The sequence below is a fragment of the Manis pentadactyla genome, chromosome 10 (assembly GCF_030020395.1).
Source record: "Manis pentadactyla isolate mManPen7 chromosome 10, mManPen7.hap1, whole genome shotgun sequence".
NCBI lineage: Eukaryota > Metazoa > Chordata > Mammalia > Pholidota > Manidae > Manis > Manis pentadactyla.
Genome location: NC_080028.1, coordinates 77,108,729 through 77,128,829, shown reverse-complemented (window position 1 = coordinate 77,128,829; position 20,101 = coordinate 77,108,729). Strand labels below are relative to the sequence as shown.

The following is a 20,101-nucleotide window of genomic DNA, read 5'->3' as shown; positions in this document are numbered from 1 at the left end:
TTTAAGTTACTCAGGTATGATATGTTGTCGTTTAAAAAATCCATTTAAAAATAAATTAGACCACTACAAATAAAAGTAATTAGACCATTACAAGTAAAAATAAAGCCCCCTTCCCAAAATATCCTCCCCTTGCTATCACTATTATCATAAATTTGATATGTATCCTTCCATTTCTTGTACTTTCACACATACACACACCCATATATATATATATATATATATAAACAATAAATAGAATGGTCGGTCTTCTGTATGTTTTCCATTTACATAAACATTACTACACTGCGCCAACATCATTCTGCCATGTGCTTTTCTCCTCCAACATTATGTTCTTGAGGTCTATTATGACATGTATAGATCTAGTTTATCTCATACTATGAATATGGATTTTTAAGTTGCTATATTCAACTTTCTAGTAAGTATACATTTGGGACACACCCTGACATTTGGACATTCCCCATTTCTCTTCATTTCCTCCTTAGCTTAGTTTCTTTCTCCATTTATCTTTAACATAATTATTGATATACAAAGATTTCATTGTATCAAGAAAGTTGGTTGCTTTTAAAGGAGTTTTTTGTCTTTGTGTTTTTTTAAGTACAGAAGCAACCACTCTATGGAACAGGCCAAGCATTAGGGGGGATTCAAAGCTAAATGAGGAATAGTCTTTTGAGATCAATAGAAGCATTGAGCTAGTCAGGGTGTTTTAGTATTAAGACGGACTGTATTTGCTTCTAAATTGTGTGTGGGCTTTCTGAAAGGCAGTATCTCCATGGAGAAGGACAATTGCCGAAATCTCCACCTAATCACACTTTCTAGGAATAGCCTGACCTGCCAGGAGAGGGGGGCCCTGCCAGCCACCTTTGTGCTGTGCATCCCCACCCCCACCCCAGCGGCTCTATGGTAGCTACAGGCTCAGGGCCGACCAGTCACGTTCTCTTTTGAGAATCTGAACCGAGACGAGGTGAGTTCCTAATTTGTTAAATCTGACTGTTTTAAGTATTGGAGTTAGTCTCTGAGACTGCTTGTAAGTACGGAGAGTTACGGGGGCTTTGCGGTTGCCATATTCTGTAAACGGGTTAGAGAAGTAGAGAAAGCCAGTGCGTGGAGAAATAAGGAATGACAAAATGAGAACAGCAGCGAGGTAGAGAGAAGTCCTGATGATTTTCTGGCTCCCAGGTCCAGACAAGCCCTTCCCAGAGTCTCGTGGGATACACTGAAAGGGTATCTCGCCTCGACCCTGTTAGGGTCCAGGACTCCGGGGTTTCCCCAGAGAGCAAACCACACGGACACGGAGATGTAAATCCAAGCAAAGTCTTTATTCAGCCAGCTAGCTGGGGCCGACAGCACCTCCCCTGACACGCAGGCCGAGTCCGAGCTGCCGACCCCTAGGCAACTTTAGGTAGGGATTATATAGGGTTTTCACAGCCGTTGCACCGAAGCCCGCGCATTTCTACAACCAATAATTTTAAAACACATTCTATATTTTAACCAATGGAGTTGCAACGAGAATGCCCCGGTTACCTAACCGCTTCCCGTAATCTCTAGCTCACACAAGCATGTCTTCGTGATTTATCACGGGTTATGTCTCGAGGCTACTGCCCACCTCTGGTTATCTAACTGAGGGCAGGCGTGTTAGATTCAGGTAGTTTCTACGAAAACTGGGTGGCTCTTGCTCTAGGGTTTAGCTAGGTTTTATTAGTTCTTTTTCCTGACTTTTGATGCTCTTTGCACTTCTTTACAACCCTCCTTACCAAGAAGACTCAGGAGACGCGCCCACGCAAGAGACTTTATTATCTGAAGGAGAGAGTGGCTTCCCCAGAGGAGGGTGGGGAGAGAGAAGGGGGAAGCAGCAGAGAGAGCAGTGGGACAGAGACAGAGACAGAGCAGGGAGACAGATGGACACACAGAGACAGAGAGAGAGCAGCAGAGAGACAGAGAGAAAGAGAGGGCAGCAGCGTGGCGCCTTTTATTGTGGCGGATCCACTTGGCCTGTTGCTTTGAGGGAGGGTCGGGATGTTTAGAGATAAGGCGGGGTAAACCCAGCAAGCCCCAGGCAAGCCCAGGCATAATTCTCACTGGCTTATGTGCTTGGGACCATGGGGTAAATGGAGGATAAATTTCTATATTCTTACATACACACTCTTGGAGACATTCTTTTGTCATAGTAGTAAATTCCCCTTTTCTGCTAAAGCTGGTGCTACCCAGTGTCTGTCAGTTGTAACCATTAACCCCACCCCCTTGTATGGTAATGAGACAGGGACCATGGACTTAGTCAGAGTAGGGTGAGGGCCTCCTGAGAAAAAGCAGAGCAAGATAATTACAGTCAGAACAATTAACAGTATGCAAAGAAGTCCCTGTCAAAACTGTGTTAAGCATAATGCAAAGTCAGAGTCACACTAATTCTCTAGGGTAAAGATTTGTATACATGACTAGGAATATAGACATTCTTCAGTAACATCACTTAAAGCTCAAAAGGCCAGAAGCAACTTGGCCTGGAATGTTTGAGTGTTCTGCAGAGAAAGAAGGGTATCTCAGCACAAACCATCACTTTATTGTATCAATTACATCATGACAATGTAAAATTTACCTTATCCTGCTAAAAGGCCCAGTTTATTTTAATTGTAACTATGTGCTATTTTCCCTTCTCCAATCGTAATCTGCAACCTAGGCAAAAGACTACTTTGGTAAGCAATCTCAACTATAAACAACCCAAGCAAACAGATAACAGCCCAGCTCACCTTGAGGGCAGGGCAGGCGGTCTTACAAGTCTGCACTCCTAACCCTTTACCCTCATTCCTGAAAATCCTCAACCGTGCATAAAACCCCTAGACAACGAGCCAATCACGGACTCTCTTGTCCCCTCCTGGCATGAGCCGGGAGCTCTGTCCTCTCACTTTATCTCTAAATAAAAGCCTGTACCTTGCTCTCCTACCTTGAGTGTTTGTGAAGCTCATTCTTCGGCTTCGTGATCAAGAACCCCGGCATCACAAAGAGCTCAAATGAAGCTAGCAGTATTTCTACTGGAACACTCTGGAGCAATTCAGATCTGTCCTACTAACACATGCAGTATGGGATACTATATGGCAGCCTGCGGGGATGCGAGCTGATCCTGGAAGGTAGAGCGCAGAGTCTCTTTTTGAGAGTTTCTTCCAGTCTTGCAGTCCCATTTCACTGCTGTCTCTGACACATTCTTCACTTCCTTTGTCCTCCATAAAAGGAAAAATGATCCCAAATCCCAACTTTGATCCAAGACCAAACTTTTCCGTATGAACCTCCTTCTGGGAAGAAACTAACGTTCCTAATAAAATGCTAAAGCATTCTTCTTATGAAATTTAATAGCATTGAGATTTGTACTGGTGAGACAGGGACCATGGATGTAGTCAGAGTAGGGTGAGGGCCTCTGGAGGGGGCAGAGTGGGATATTTGCAGTCAGAGCAATGTAACTACATGCAAGGAAAACCCCCCCTGCTAAAATGTTATGTTAAACATTGAGCTCTAGAATCATTCTTCAGTGAAATCAGTTAATGTTCCCCAGATAAAGAAGAGTAGCACATGTTTTATTATGCTAATCATTTGTAACCATGTGTAAGATTCACTTTAGCATGCTAAAAGGCTCAGGCCTATGTGCTGTCTTTCCTCCTTCAGATCTGACGAGGTGATTCTGCAAACTGAGCAACTAACTTAACATGCAGACCCAGCTGTAGACGGCATGGTAAAAGGCAGGAAGAATTCCATCTTAAGGATAAGATTGCATTTTAACACCCAGGAAGTTCAAGAGGCAGGATTCTTTAGCAAGTAGACAATACCTCAGCCCACCTTGGGGGCTGGGCAAGCAGCCTTTTGATGTGCTCCCGGACCAAGGCGCCAGTGTCCCAGAGAGAAATCAAGGCAGGAAATTCCTTAAGTTAATTTTTAATATTCAGGGACCACTTAACAAGTCCACACCCCTAAGTTTTCTCATGTTCTCGAAAAATCCTCAACTGCCTATAAAACCGCCTAGACAACGCACCACTATGGACTCTCTTGTCCCCTCCAGGCGTGAGCCGGGAGCTCTGTCCTTTCACTTTACCTCTAAATAAAAGCCTGTACCTTGCTCTCCTACCTTGACTGTTTGTGAAGCTCATTCTTTGGCTCCGCAAACAAGAACCCGGCATCACTGGGAAACGTTTCTACCCACCCAGGTGACTGTCCGTTGTGTTAGAGAAGAGCGTAGTAAACTTTAACCGAATATTCTTTTTTATCACCCTCTTGTTCTATAAAATGTCCCTACCAAGATAGTGGGATAGAGGGTGTATTCCCTGGCAGGAGGCCGGAGGGAGCTTTCTGGGGCGGTACAAATGTTCAAAAATTCATTAAGCTGTACACTTAAGAGGGTGCCGTTTACTGTATATAGGTGATACTGTAGTAAAAAATTAATTTTTGAAAATGCCCCTACCAGGCATTAATCTTTGAATTAGCCTTCCAGGAGGGTTAACATGTGCAGCAAGACAATAATCAAACTGACATAGGCCTGCAACAAAAACTGTCTGAAAATTTTCTTTCAACACTTACGTCTAATCTTCAGGGCCCTTGTCCTCTTCCTCCCCAAAGGGAATACTCTCTCTGGGTAGAAATCTGTTGCTTTTGCATTCCCAGAACCCTTTCCCCTATTTTGTGTTTCCAATACTGATTTCCTTTGGGGAAACGCCTCCTTCCTCTGTTCTTGGAGGGAATCAAAGCCCTAAGGGGGTGGGCACAAGACCCAAAGTAGGCCAGAGAGAGGCTTTATCCTGGGAAACTGAATCTGGATGCCAGATTTTGATTTAGCTCAATAGCAGGGCCCTTTGGTGAACTTCCAAACTTACCTTGCTTCCTCGATCTCCACACTTGCCCTGGTACCTCCCTTTCTGAAGCCTGCTTCTTTCACTTTTACCTACCATTCTGTAAGCTACTTTTTCCCCCAAAATTGTTTCTTTGCTAACGTTTTCCAGGGTTGATTTCTGTTACCTGCGACAAAAGACCGCACATGATCACCTGGGCCTCCCCAAGAACTTTGTTCTTGCAAAGGAGACACACTTTAGTTGTGCAAAGGACACACCCTTAACAGGGTGACCAGAGTATTTTTTTTCTGGTACAAATATTTAACTGGCAGAACTGGGACACTGGCGTGAACTAGGACGCTCCCTGGTAAACTGGGACATGGGGTCACCTTACACCTTGACCATTAGTAGGTCCATCTAAGCTGACAGACCTGAGTGAGATTTCCTGTGTTGAGTCCAATTAAGCCACGGGCCTCATTACCTATGGCACTTTCTGTCAATTTCTTTACAGTTCAGCTTTGCAAACACACTGCTGGGGGCCTGGGAAAGTGCTGGTAGGTCATGGGAATAACGCAGCCACAGTTGGCATTGTTTATTTTGGAACTATGATACCTGATCTTAAAAGCTCCGACTTCCCATTCTGCTTAATGAAAACCTTCTTGGAAAATGCCTCATTTTTCTCAGCTGTAAAATGGTCACAATAAACCTGCGGTTTGTTGCAGGGTTAAAACTGCTTATCCCCAGTCCAATGTCTGATCTACCACATATCATTGCTTCTAAGACACATCTTTTTTCACATTTTAGTATCTCTAAAATTGACCTGCATCTTATAGTCAGTGGCATATAATTTATTTCAGTGTTTTCTTATTAATACTAAAATAATGGTACATCTTGAAATCAGTGATGTCTTAGATTCAATAAAATGTAGTAGACGCTCAATAAATACATTACTATAATTTTTAACTTAGCAAATTTAATTGGATATTTTTAACGAAGCAAATATTTTAAATGATTGATTTGTTAATTTTACCACAGCTGTACACGTATATCAATTCACAAGCTTGCTATTAAAATAAACAATATGCCTGCCCTTTCTACTCCAGGCAACCACTTTGAACACTTAGCTGATTCTTCTGGTATTTATCTCCATGTCTAAACAACCTGCTTATTTTTTTTTTTTCTTTCCATTTTAGCCATTCCCTACTGACTTCCTACCAAAGAAAATAAGAACTTAACTCTAACCACCCCATCTCCACCATAACACTCACCTTACCTCAACCCTCCTTCTATAATTTCACTTGAGCACTAATTAGTAAATGCTATTGAATAAGCTTGAGCTTAGCTATATACTCAACTATGATTATTTTTCCTTTTCTGGAAAATACTGTTTATGGTTGATAATTGCATCTTAAAGAATTTACCTAGTTGCTATGAATTCATCCTTAATTCAACTTCAAATTGTCCATCCTTACTACAGACCTGAGGTATTCTATTGCTTTGGCTTCTTGAAGACTCCCCCACAGGCTCCTGCCAGGAGCCATAAACTCTAGGTTTTACCCAAAGGCCACCATGTTAGAATCGTCCCCCATCCTCACTGGGGAACCGACTTTGCCTCACTCTTCGGCTGGAAACCCATGCATTTCTTGTCAGTCCCCTCACTCCACTGGCCCTCTTTTGGGAGAGCAGATCTTCCAGTGTCTTCTGGAGAAAGAGAGATTACTTTTATAAGAATTTACATGTCTAAAAATGTCTTTATTCTACCCTTACACTTAATTGTTTGGGCATACAATCCTAGGTTAAAGAGCACTTTTCTGTAATTTAGAAAGCATTGTCTCTCAACTTCCAATGCTACAGCTGAATATTTGATGTCATTCTGATTCTCAATCCTCTTGTATGCAACTGGTTCTTTCCCTCTGGAAGCTTTCAGGATCTTTTCCTTGTCCTCAACGTTCTGAAATTTCATGAAGATTAATCTTGGCATAGGTCTAATTTTAGCCATCACGCTAGGCACTTGATGGGCCCTGTTGTTCTGGAAATACATATCCTTCAGTTCCGAGACATGTTCTTGAATTTTTTAGACGATTCTCTCCCCTCTACTTTCTTTGTTCTTTCTCAAACTCCTAAGTTAGGCTCCTGGACATTTCAAAATTATTTAGTTTTTATTGACTATTACACTTTTTTTCCCTAATAGGTACTACTTAATAGTAAGAGCTCTAATTCTTTGGACTTTATAACTGGGAAAATTTAAATTCTGCATGAAGCCAAAAAGAAATATATGTAGGAAGAAAAACAAACATAAGTATGTGAAGAAAAACAAATGGTTACCTCAAATATAACCATTAACACTTAAAATTAAAATGTAAGGTATTAAATTTTAACTATTAAGTTACTCACTTTTGTTAAGGGTAGATTCAATATACAAGAGCTCTTTTGCTGTGTATATTTTTAGAATTCCATCTTTCTGTTCTTTTTGCAGATGTATTTTATCTAAAGAAATTGACAGCTTTTCATTTTCTTCCCCTTGCATATTGTTTCCTCTAAGATACTTTCTTCTGTTAATTTGTTTCAATGTCTTGTATATGAAATACTTTCCTTACAGAAGGCTCTTTGGGCAGGTGTTCAAGTTTAAGAATGGGGCTTTAACTGGGAATTTCTGTGGATGTTGTGGGGCTTGGTGGCTGAAGCGTTTCCTATGACTCTGGCCAGCCTGTTTCATTATGAGAGTATTTTTTTAAGTCTTTCATCTCAGATACCTTAGAGATTTCTCCAATTGTCTACCTTCTGCCAGAAGAGTCAAGGTCAGATTGCCAGTGCCTGGGAGCATTGAGGAAAAAGAAGGCTGGTGGAGCCTCTACATCCAATAGACGTTTTCACTTAATCCTCCTTGCAAGAGAAGGGTTACTGTCTACTGTGTATGGTGTCCCAGGCTTCTGAAGGGTGATGGGAGAGGCAGCTGGCTGGCTACACAGGGGAGGTGAGTGGGCCTAGTAGCCTGATACTTTCCAACTGACCCTGCATTTTTAGCCCTATTTCATTTCCCCTTCCAGAAGTTCCTGGTGTCAATTCCTCAGCCTTCTACGGGTTCTTTATGAAAACTGGGTTCTCAGATTTTGCCACTGCTGACTTAGTATCCAGTCTTCTTGGTCTGCTAGTTCCAGTATAGTCCATCTGCTTTCCAGCATCCAAATATTGTTGCTGTTATACCGCTTCTGCTTCATCCTTGTTGACTTACACCATTAAGAAAATTTCTTTCCTGTCATTTTAGTGGGGACCCAGGGGCACATGGACCTAAATATGTGTGTTCCATCTACAGTGCATTTATGCTAATGTTCAAATTTCTTAAAATTAAAAAATCATTAGCTTGAAACCAAATGATCACACTGTAACCAAGATTTCCTGAAGCTTTGGATCATAAAGCATCTTTAACATGCATTATCTTCTTTGAAGTTCATGACAACTCTAATGGTAAAGATCATGCTGTTTCATAAAGGAGAAAAATCAAGCACAAAGAGAGGCTCCTATACTTTATCTAAAGCAAATGGACTGCATACAGGCCAAATCTGGCTTTCTTAAAATCAGAATTTATTAGGAAAATCAAGAGACTTTGTATTAACAAATCTAATTTTTAGCAGCTCTTGAAAAAGTGGAAAATGAGGCAACATTGGGCCCACACTTCCCCTGGCAACAATCATTGGGAGCTGAATCATGGCTGCCCCTTCCCGATGGGGTCTGAGCCCTCCAGTTCACCTCTGCCTCCAGCCAGCTACTTCATTTATTTACCAGGAGATATTTGAATTTCAGAGCAGAAAGACAGAAACCACTTAATTTGGACTGAGGAAAATAGAACTCAGTACATATACAAAAATAAATCTATAATGCAAAACATTTCTCTGGGTCCCACCTTGTCTAGGTTAACTGGTTACCTCAGAGACTAGAAACAAGAGTAGCTGGCAGAAATCCATGCAGAGAATATGCATATATTGTCTCCTTCCCCCACACGAGCTGCATATACTTGTGTAAACATTCACTGATTTGTAAAACATGTCTAGTACTGCAGACAAATGTGTTGGGATGAAAGGAAATGAAGTCACTGAGTTAGCAACAAGGGTAGTTTACCTGGCTTGGTTCACCAAGGTTGCATTTGATGATGAATTCCCATAGTGCCTCAGGTGAAGAGGAGGGAACAGGGACATTCAGACACAAGGGAGTTGGGTTTTTTTTTTCCTTTTTACATCCATAAAACCTGCCTTTTTTATTTCCCCTATAGCAAACCTGAAAGGGACATTACACTCCAGTTTAACTTTGAATCCTATTCCCAGATCTTCTCAACAGCAGCAGCTGTCAGCCTGGCTCCAGCTTCGTCACTAACCAGCAGCGTCACTGTGACAGTCTGCCTTTCAGAACCTTGGTTCCTCCAGCTATGATGGAAGGTATGGACTATAACCCTGACTCTGCTCATCTCCTGGACCTTCACCTGCTGCTTGCACTTGAAGACACTCTGGTGTCTTGCCAGTTGGACTGGGGCATCCTGGGGTGTTTTTTCTTATTGTTATTTTGTTTCATTTTGTTTGCATACCAGTATTTGTACAAAACAGAGATGCCCTAACCAGTTTCAGAGGGCACAAAACTAGGTTTTGAAGGTGGAATATGTTCCTCTGCTGGCTCAGAAGAATCATGACATCTTGCAGGTTATTCTACTCTGGTCCTGAAAGAAGCATTTGCTTAGCTACACACCTAAGCCATCACAGTCCTTTCAAGGAGAGAGAAGGCCAGCTGAGTTAAGGCCATGTAGGTGGGTGGGTGGAATTGTGGGGGTGATGGTTCAAGCCAAACCAGGCAACAAATCATTAACTGGTTTTGGAGGAACCAGAGCCACGAGGACAGAGCACTGTGACTATGCCGGCTCTCCATTTGTTCACTTACTGAGTGCCTATTCTGTGCCAAGGCACTGTGGTTTTGAGCACTGGAGGCTGAAAACCTGATGTAGCTCTGGGCCTCAGAGCCCAGTATAGTAGCTTTCAGTCAAGGGATAGAGCAAGGGTCAGCTAACAACAGCCCAGGTAGGCTGCTTCTGTAAATAAAGTTTTATTGGAACAGCCATGCATACTCATTTAGGTATTGTTCTCGGGTGTTTCTGCACTACAGCAGCAAGGCTGAGTAGTTGCAACAGAGACTATACGGCTGGTGAAGCCTGAAATATTTATTATCTGGCCCTTTACAAAAATGGTGATCTCTGTTAGAGAAAAGAAATGAGACAGGTGGTCAGGGAACATAAATTATTTGTATAATAAAGTCTCAGAGAGAAAGGAATTAAAACGGCATGAATTATATGAGGCTTGATTCCTTTGAAGAGGTAAGTCACAATAAAGTTGCTTCTAACTTACATTCAATATGTGCTATTCAACTATATGCACCAGCCTAAAACACAAACAAAAAATATTAACTCAAGCCAATTACCTGATGTGGTGCAAATTTTTAAAAAAGTGATCAGGTCCAATTTCTAAGGGAAACTGACTGTGATGAGTTCATATACAAAAAAAAAAAGGATACTGTCATTTACAGGTGTTCTAAGGGATTTTTCCAGGGTAATTTTCAAATCCTGCTTTCCCCACAGGGCACACTCTGAACTTTGGAACCTCACGCTTGCCTAAATTCATGCCCCCAGCAACTCTCAACACTAAAGAGCTGAAGGACCTGTTGAATGAATAGCTAAGAATGGTTTGTGAGCTACACCCTGCTTTTTTAAGTTTTGATTTTTGAAGAAAAAGCCTGCTTTAGCACTTGGAGTTGCTCAAAGCAGTCTGTTTTCTTTGCTATTTGAAACACTCACTGAAATTATATGGATATTAAATCTCAATTTCTTTTCAGGGAAAAGCTCATTAAATGCAGATAGCCACAGCCCTGGGGAGACAAGAAGAATGAACGAGTGTTTACAGTTCCTGCCCTCTCATTCTCAAACATTTAGATAAATCTCCAGGGGCTGCTGCTAAAAGCATGTGCTGCATATGACAAGAAAATCAGCCTAGCTTCAAGCAGCGAATGCCCAGGCCAGGCGCCTGGGGGCAGATTCTACATCACAGCCTCAGATACTCAGAAAACATGGAGGAATACTGTACAAGGGGGCACATCAGTCACATTTGTGGATGCTGCCACTGAGATGCAGAGTACGTGTCCACTTGGAGGAAAGGCTCCAACAGTCCAAGCCACTGTCCTTATATGTAAGAATTTCGAGGCACACCCATTTCCACATGCGCTGATGGAAGAGTTAGAGGTAGTACATGTGTGTATACAAAACCCAAACCTGTTTTGCAAGCCCACTGTAGAAAGCATTCTAAAAAACAGGATTTGGCTGTATTCCAGAAAATCTGTTGCATTTTGGGAAGGAAATTAAAAGATTAAGAAAAAAATCCCTAGGCAGGCCCCCCTGCTGGCAGAACACGGCCTACTGCATTGTACAATCTCACATCCAGGAAACGATGTCATGCACGCTCCCAAACGCTCTGAGAAAGAAGGCTTTGCACTAAGTAGTGATAACACACACTACATGGAAACTCAATGTGCACCTCTATGTTCCCCATCCCAGCTCAGAAAACACAGCCTGAAAAGGCTGGTGAGCAAAACCCTAGTATTTTCTATCCAAGGCAGAAAAGTACTTTCTTAAATCTCATGACAAAAACAAAACAAAACAAAACCTCAAAATAATATGTTGGTTCATTAGGCTGCTTTTTCAATCCCCACTCCCCTAAAAGGCTGCCCTAGGGGGCAGCTATAGCATCTCTGCTAGTAGCAAAGACATTTTCAAGAGTCAAAAATGAAATACAAAAGTTGATTTACAACACACTAAAAATATTGCCCCTTCCCTCCCAAAAAACCCTAAGTCAGTCTTGGTTGTCTCTTCCTGGGACTGGCCGGCAGGACTTCCCCAGCCAGTCACTCCTCCATCTGGGCCCAGGCCTCCTCCGCCTGCTGGTAGTACTGGTTGGCCAGTCGGCCCTTCATGGCTTCCATCGCTGCCTCAGCCGCCTGGGTGTACAGGTCGCCTGAAAGAGAGCAAAGTGGGGCACAAAGAGGTGACCCACCTGTTGTTTCTGCCAGCCCTGTTCTGCCCTGGGAACAGCATCCTGGGATTTCTTTAAGGACTCATCCCCTCTCCCTGCAAGTGACCTGGGTGGGCATGTGAAAATCACATGGCTGTCAAAGCAGTCTCCCCATCCCCCACCAGGCCGCAGGGACTGGTCCAGACTGCCGGTCAGCCAAATGTAAGCCATCCCCCGAGGTGCACAGTAATTGGTTTAGAGGTGGGTGGGTGATTCCATTTGAGCCAATAAAAATCAGGCTGAGGACTTTAATATGCCTAATTGAGGAATGCATGAAAGAGGAAGAAATAAAGTAGAAGAAATAAAGATTAGAAATAGCCCTGTGGCAGTTGTGGACAGGTTCTGCCATTAAATGAATGTGTGAGAAACGTACCAAAACACTCGTTTGGTGCTTTTTGGATTTGGAAATTTCAAAGAAGGGATTATAGATTTGTAGTATAATTTGCTTAATTTTTAAAATAAAACCTTAAAAAAGAACTTTTAAACTTAGTCTCATCCTATACTTGCGAAATCAGGAGTTCGGTATGTTTATTATGTAACAGGGGGAAAAAATATATATATATATATAATTTGTGCAACTGATGAATGGATAAACAAAATGTAGTCTAGTCTATCCGTATAACAGAATACTATTTGGCCATCAAAAGGAACGAAGTACTGACGCATGCTACAACATGGAGGAACCTTGGAAATACACTAATTGAAGGAAGCCAGACAGAAAAGGCCACACATCGTATGATTCCATTCATACAAAACATCCAAAATCGGTAAATTCATAAAGAAGGTAGGTTAGTGGTTGCTAGCATGGAGTGGGGAAAAGGGAGTCACTGCTAACAGATACCTGGTTTCCTTTTGGAGTGATGGAAACATTCTGGAGTTTGAAAGTGGTGATGGTTGCACAGCATTGTGAGTATACTAAAAATCACACAACTGTGCACTTCAAAATAGTAAATTTTATGTAATGAAAATGTCAGCTCAATTTTTTAAATTAAAAAAAAGAAAAAACCCAAAGCCCTACATATAAACATTAAAAAAAAAGTTATCTGCACTCCAGCTTCATAAAGCCCTCTCTAAACCAACAGCAGCATATGGGCAGTCAGCCTGGCAAAACAGAGAGAAGGATGATTCCTTCTCCCTGCCAGAACTGAAAGAAGAGACTCAGCCTTGCATCTTGTCATAATTTCCAGCAGGACAGGAACTATGTCCCCTCTTTGCCCAGCCCTGCCCCACCCCCGGGGCAGGTCCGCCAGGCCCTACCTGATCTCTGCAGGTCCTTCTCCAGCCCGCAGCCGCCTGTGAACAGCATGTCGGCCTCCCTGGCCAGCAGCGTGTACCTGGGCTCATCCTGCATCCCGTCATACTCACCGCCCTCATCACAGTCTGTTGTCTCCAGGGCAGTGTTGTACCAGTGCAGAGCCTCTGGCCAGTTTTGGGACCTTGCCAGGGGATAGAGAGGAAAAGAGGGAGGTTACTGTGGCAGCAGGGCCAGAGGGAAGGGGCCCCTCAGAGGGAAGGGTAAGTCAGGTCACAACCTATGATTCACCATTAACAGTACCCAATGCTACCACACCTAAGGGGTGTTATTCACGCTGTACATTTATCTATTTATTAAGACAGCAGTCAAGTAACTTTGTCTGGCAAAATCGGTATATTACAATAATTTTCCAACATATGGAAGTAAGGCATCTTGAGGAAGGGGACCATTTTTCTAGTCTGCACAAAATCACCCTATGGGCTAGCACTGCAATGGCTGGTGTCCCCATTCTACCCTATGACTTGGATGGGAGAGGAAGTGTGCAGAGGACCCTTTGCCCAGACCTCTAGAACCATCTGAGCTAACAGCACTCATTCAACCCCACTATATGCTCTGCCTGTGCTGGCCAGCTCTGGCTTTCCTCCCCAGAGTAATTACTTTCCTCTTCTGCCTCTGTCCCTTGACCCTGAACTCTCTCTTACTCCAGCACAGGAATAGCCACACCACCAAGGGCACTTCCAGATTCCAACTGAATCTCAACAACACAAAATACACAGCAAACAGGGCAGCAGGCTCTTTGTCTTGGGGTGTACTAACTGCGTCTACTGAGCTTGTGAGTAACTATTTATACCACATCAGCAAAGAGCAAGATAAGAAGGTCTATCGGTCTCATGAAATGTTCCAGGAGCAAAGCTGTAACTTGCTGTTCTCTCCTCTGACCGCTGCGGCTCCAACCCCCCCGTTTTAGCTCCTGTTAACCTCTCCCTATGCCAGACTGGGTGGACCACTCTCTAGTCCCAAAACATACCAGCTCCTTGCCCTTTGTACCTGCTGCTCCCTCTTCTTGGATCGTTCTTCCCCCTACTCCTTCCACACCTGGCCTCTCAACCCTCCCACCTCAGCTGGGTCACCTCTTCAGAGATGCTGTCCCCAAACCCCCTATCTCCTACAATTACCTCAATCTGTAATTCTCTTGTTTATGTATTTGCTTGTTTATTATGGTTTCCTCCAACTAGGACATAAGTCCCCAGCAGACGGGGACCTTGTCTGTTTCATTCACTGCTGCATCCCGAGGGCTTGGCAAATGGCACAGCCTCCCTGAATGTTTGCTGAATGAGTAAATGTAAACAAGTGGCTGGTTGGGATAGTGTTCAGGAGATAACCTTGACTCCATTATATTTTATAAAAATTGATAATTACTGTTGACATAGGCAACAAACTAGGGTTTTAACAGTGGACTGGAGGCCACTAAACTAGATGATCTCACATCTTTTCAGCTCTGTCCCTCTCTAGTCTAGAAGGGCAAAGCAGAACTGCCCCCAGAAGCATTAAATGGGAGAGAGGGGAAAGGGCCTAATCTCCCCTGCCTACCCCCACCTGACTCCACACCCAGGGGTCAGGATGCCTACTCTGCCTTGGAATTTCCCATGACTTTTCCTTCTCCTACTGGATGGTAACTTCTGAGAGGGTCACAACCCTTTAAATGCAAATTTGGGCCCACATGGGGCCCTACCCATAGCTGGCCCTTAATTAACATTCCTTGAATGGAAGAGGCTAGAGCTGTTTGCAAAGAAGAAGAATAAGAAAATGTCTACAGCATAAGCTACAAAGGAGAATTTTGACAGATTTTAACTATGTAAATATTAAAAACCAGTGTGTCCCCAAACCCAATAAACAATGGTCACTGTGTGGCAATGTGCCATCCCCTCACCATGCACATCTATGATAACCATGTCTGAAAAAAAGGTTTTTTAAAGAGAAGCACATGCTAGAGTTAATAGCCCTAATATATTAAAAAATTTACAAATCAATAATAAAAAACTATCACCTCAAATAAAAAGTAGACAACACAAAGAGAAAACACATGGAGCAAAGATTTCTTAAGGACCTTAATACATATAGCCAATGGCCAGGCCAGCACCCCCCACCATGCTGCGTTCCCCACTGCAGTCAGTGAGTACCACAGATGCTGGCATTTGATGTGACACAGTGATATGTCTTTTGTGTTTACCTCCCCTCCATGCAGTATGGTTTTGAGCCCAGTAAGAATCAGGCAGTAGATAGTCACTGGAGGACAGGTGAGAACACCTAAGCTTTGGCTCTGCCACTTACTAGCAATCTGATCATAGGAAAGTCCCTTCACTTCTCAGAACTACAGCTTACTCAGCTATAAACTGGGGCTGAAAATACCTGCCCTGTCCGTGTCAAAGAGATGTGTTGGTTCATTCATTCAAACAACTATTGAGCCAGGCCCTGCACTAAGCACTGGGACTAAAGAGTTGCAGGAGATCCGATCCTTGTTCTCAGCAGAATAAAACCACAGATCTGAAAGTGTGGTCCAAATATAATGGGGCATCACTTTTATGTTTTAAGTATGTGACATACTTTTGGATGCACAATACATCATATGGGAAGCATGTCGTGTATCCAGACGTTTTAGACCCCAAGAGCGTGGTATGACAGAGCCACCATCCTGCTTGCCCTCCTTCCAATTTCCCTCCTTCTAAACCCAGCAAGAGGGAGACGAGACCTTGACCCAAAAGGCCAGGAGCTGCCAGGAGGCCCTGGAGGTTTAGATGATGAACGTGCCTACCCTGCTCCTGCCTAGAAAGCCACAGGCAGCACACAGCCCTGAGGACAGCAGGGTGGAGCCAGGATCCAATGGGAGCCACCAAGGGTGAGCACTGGGTCCCATTACAAGTTCAGTTCCCCCTGACCGACCTCTGCTCCTGGATTTCTCGGACCTCTCACTGGCCAAGCCAAGAAGACGGGCTGCATTCCCCTTGTCCCACAGCAGAAAGCAGGCCCGACCTGCCCGCTTGCAGGATAACTAAGGAAGTGCTGGCACCTGCAGAACTGTAGCCTTGGAGCCTCAAGGCCACTCTGGAAAACTCACGCGAGCCTATACTCACCCCTGGAGCTTGCTGCCTTCCCTCCCCTACTCTCAGAAGTGAAAAATCATAAAAATAAAAGTGGGAAGAGTTAAATGAAAATCACCCATAATCCTAGCATCTAGGGACAACCACTCTGGACCTGGTGCTGGATATCCTTGCAGACTTTTTCTCATTCAGATCTTTACATGTAATGTTTAAAAGGCTCACCACTTACTTTGCACTTTATATACCAGGCACAGCAAGGGTTACAGGCACCATCTCGCTTCACCCTCACACAAACACCCTAGGATGCAGGTTCAATAGTTATTCTCATGCTACATAATGAAGAAACTGAGACCAGGGAGGCAAAATACTTGTCCCTGGTGGTGGCCTACAGCGGCGGCTGGGAAGCCAAGCCCAGAGCCCAGGGCTGTGCTGACACTGCCAGGGAAGCTCCCACCTGCAGCCCAAGTTCCCACCCGCTCCGTTTGAGCGACAGCCACAGTACCTGTCTGGGCTGAGGTTCTGGCCAGTGTCAAAAGCTCGTGCCACCAGGATCATGGACTGTCTGTCACCAGCTTCAGCTGCCTTCAGTAAGTAACCAAACCCTTTGGTCTTATTCTCTTCTGTATCCTGTCAATACAAACCAAGAGGGGTGGGGGAAAGGGAATAAATCGTACTGGAGGGGCTGCTGGGATCTCACTCATCCCTCTTCTCCCCATTTCTTGTATTGTTTTGAGAGCTCTGGGCTGGGGCTGCTGTAGAAATGCACACCAGAAGGAGGAGAACAGGCCTACTGCCCTGTGGCAAGGAGCTCTGTGGGAGTTCCCATCAGGCGGGGAGAAACGGAAGCTGAGCTCACTCCTGCTCACTCTCCTCCTCCTGCTCTGATCCCTCCAGAGAGCCACGTCATCTCCAGCCTCCAAAAGGGCTCCCTGCTTCCATTCTTTAAAAAAAAAATTTAATAGCTTTATTGAGATATAATTCACACACTATACAAGTCACATGTTTAAAGCGCACAATTCAGTAGTCTTTAGTAGTCACAGAATGTCACCCATCACACAAATTTCAGAATATTTTCATCAACTCTAAAAGAAACTGAAACACCCATACCCCTTAACTGTCACCTCCCAATCACCCCATCCCAGTTCTAAGCAATCACCAATCTACTTTCTGTCTCTAGATCTTTCTCTATTCTGCACATTTTATAGAAATGCAATCACACAATATGTGGTCTGTTGCAACTGGCTTCTTCCACTTATTTTGAGGCTCATCCATGTTGTCAGTCCTTCATTCTTTTTATGACCAAATAACAGTCCGCTGTATGGATATACCACATTATTTATCCTTTCATTGGCTGAAGGAAGTCTGGACTATTTCCACTTTTTGGCTATTATGAATAATGCTGCTATGAATGTTTGTTACAAGTTTTTGTGTGGGTGTATATTTTTGTTCTCTTGGGTATATATACCCAGGAGTGGAATTGCTGGTCATGTGTAACTCTGTGTTTAGCCTTTTGAGGAGCTGATTTTGCACAGTGGCTGCACCACTGTACATTCCCACCAACAGTGCACGTGGCCACTTGCTTCCGTTCTGTTCCCCCAAGATCCATCCCACAGCAGTGGCCAGAGAGATGCTTTTAAAAACCAAGTCAGGTCACATTACTCTCTCAAAGCTGCCCACTAGCTTCCTTTCTCACTCAGAGACAAATCCAAAGCCTCCTATCAGTCTATGGGACCCTTCACAACCTTCAGGCTTCAAGAAGTGTGGCAGGGACTACCGGCTGTCCCCCACAGCCATTCTCCCCTGCCATGCTTTTGCTGGCACAAGGCTGCTCAGCTAAAGACTCCATCTGTCAGCCCCCTCCCTTGGAACCTGGGTCCTAATACAAGAAACCCACCCAGTCACTCTCAGTCACACTCCCTGTCATATTTTCTCTCCAGCCCAGCACTTTAGAACAATGTTTGGCACAGGAAGTGCTCAGTGAGGTTAGTCATTTTTAATTTTGTCAGAAGTATTTTTGTTAATTATTATCTGTACTACATCCTTCCTCACCTAAAAAGTTTGCTCCGTGAGAGCAGGAACCTATGCCCAGAGTGTAGGAGATGCTCAAAAAGCACATGCTGAAGGAATTAATATTTTAGTAAGAAGAACAAAGGCATGAAGAAGCGGGGGGCACTGGAGAAAGCGGGGATGGGTCTTCTAAAGCACATGGTGGCCTCCCAGGGCATGAGGCCATCGTTTTCCTTTGCTGAGCAAAGCTGCTGAAGCACAGCTCACTTCCTTCCTGCCTGCCTGTCCCAGCCCCACCACGCTACCCAACCACGTTCCCGCTAGGGGAAGCTGCCAGCGTCTCTCCCAGAGAGGAAGGACTCCGGGACACCAGCAGATGAGGACTCTGAAACACATCGAAATCCCTGTACAAAGTTGCCAGGGTGCGGCCAGTGTAAACAGCCTGAGATCACAAAGAGAGTCACCGGGGAGTCTCAGAGCTGGGGGATTCCCCCGCCCCCGGGGGCCCTGGCATTCCTTTATTCAGGCCTCAAGCAAATCCTTCTCAGTGTCCTCTCTGTGCCAGCCTCTGCGGCAGATGCCCGGGGAACAAACCAAAAGCTAAGGGCCTCTCAGCTGCTCCAAGGGAAAGATCACACTCTGGGGGCTTTTCCAGGTCCTAGTCACTCAGCCATTTCCTCATGTGCCCTCAGATCAGGGAAGCAAAGGAGCAGACATCCTCACAATTTCCCAACACATCATATCCCGCTGTGTTAGACCCAGTCCTGGCACACCTGTGAGCCTCGTCTTCCTGGCCTCCACATGCCCCACACTCTAGCCATACTGACCCACCTCCTGTCCTCTCCTCCCCCATCCTGTCTGGGCCTGGCCTGAACTGCTCACCTCCCACACTCTGCCTGGCTGACTCACATTCGGCCTTTAGGTCTAACTTTTATATCACTTTATTCATCCATTCCGCCAGTGTGCACTGATTACCCACTGCATGCCAGGCTCTGTTCTAGGCACTAGGGACACAGCTGGAACCAACGATCAGGAAGCCTGCGCTGACCTCTGGAAACCCCACTTAGGGGTCTTCCTCATTTGTTTCCATCAATATCTTCTATTTTCCCATAACACCATGTCCTAATTGCCTGGAAACCTGACTGTCAACTTCCACTTGTTCCCCAAGGGCAAGGACCAATTCTCCCAGTTTCAGCTAACACACACATGCCTGGCCCCACACTAATGCTCAGGAAATTTCTGTGGGTGGGAAAGATGATGGCTGACTCTTTGGCTGGGTCCCTGCCACCCCTCACCTGCAGAGAGACATTGGCCAGGATGTGGTGGGGCAGCTGCGAGTACATGAGTCCCAGGCCCACGATGGCCTCCAGTTCGCCCAGGTCGGCTGCGTGCTCCAGATGGAAGACCGCTGACTCGCAGTCCCACTCCTCATCCTTCTTACAGAAGCGCCCGCCCTCGTGGTAGCGCACCATGGCCAGATGGACCTGCCACACAGACTTCGGTGTTGGCCTGGCTGTCTGGGAGGCTGAAGCTGCCCCCAAGAGCCGCCCAGCCAGCCCGCAAGAGAGGCAGTTAGTGGAGGAGAGGCATGAGCTGGGGCCTCTGGGTTAGCACAGAGGGCTTTGAAAGGTCATCACCAATACCTTCCCCAAAATGGACTTCCCAATTTTCTTTTCAAGGTCCAGAGCATTAAGCCTTTGCACTTCCAAGGCCACGGCAGAAGGCCTGGGCAGGTGGAGGCGCGCAGAGTTGAAGAGATTCCATTTCTCCACGCAGACCTGAAGAGAGAGAACCAGGTGTGGGAGCTTACAGGCTAGGGAAGCCGGGGGCTGCAGTGGGAGGTGC

The 20,101-nt window shown here is 44.8% G+C and overlaps 1 protein-coding gene across 3 annotated transcripts in view; it reads right to left on the bottom strand.

The window, feature by feature from the left end:
• Nucleotides 1–8,360: 8,360 nt before the first annotated feature.
• Nucleotides 8,361–20,101, bottom strand: part of EEF2K (eukaryotic elongation factor 2 kinase) — a 66,625-nt gene continuing 54,884 nt past the window's right edge. For all 3 annotated transcript variants that reach the window (XM_057487017.1, XM_036917010.2, XM_036917011.2), the window contains 5 exons: nucleotides 19,900–20,034; nucleotides 19,552–19,740; nucleotides 16,752–16,876; nucleotides 13,154–13,332; nucleotides 8,361–11,839 (listed from right to left, as the gene is read on the bottom strand). In XM_057487017.1, coding sequence (XP_057343000.1) covers nucleotides 11,730–11,839; nucleotides 13,154–13,332; nucleotides 16,752–16,876; nucleotides 19,552–19,740; nucleotides 19,900–20,034 — 738 coding nt within the window. In that variant the 3' untranslated portion in view covers nucleotides 8,361–11,729. The remainder of the gene's footprint in view (nucleotides 11,840–13,153; nucleotides 13,333–16,751; nucleotides 16,877–19,551; nucleotides 19,741–19,899; nucleotides 20,035–20,101) is intronic.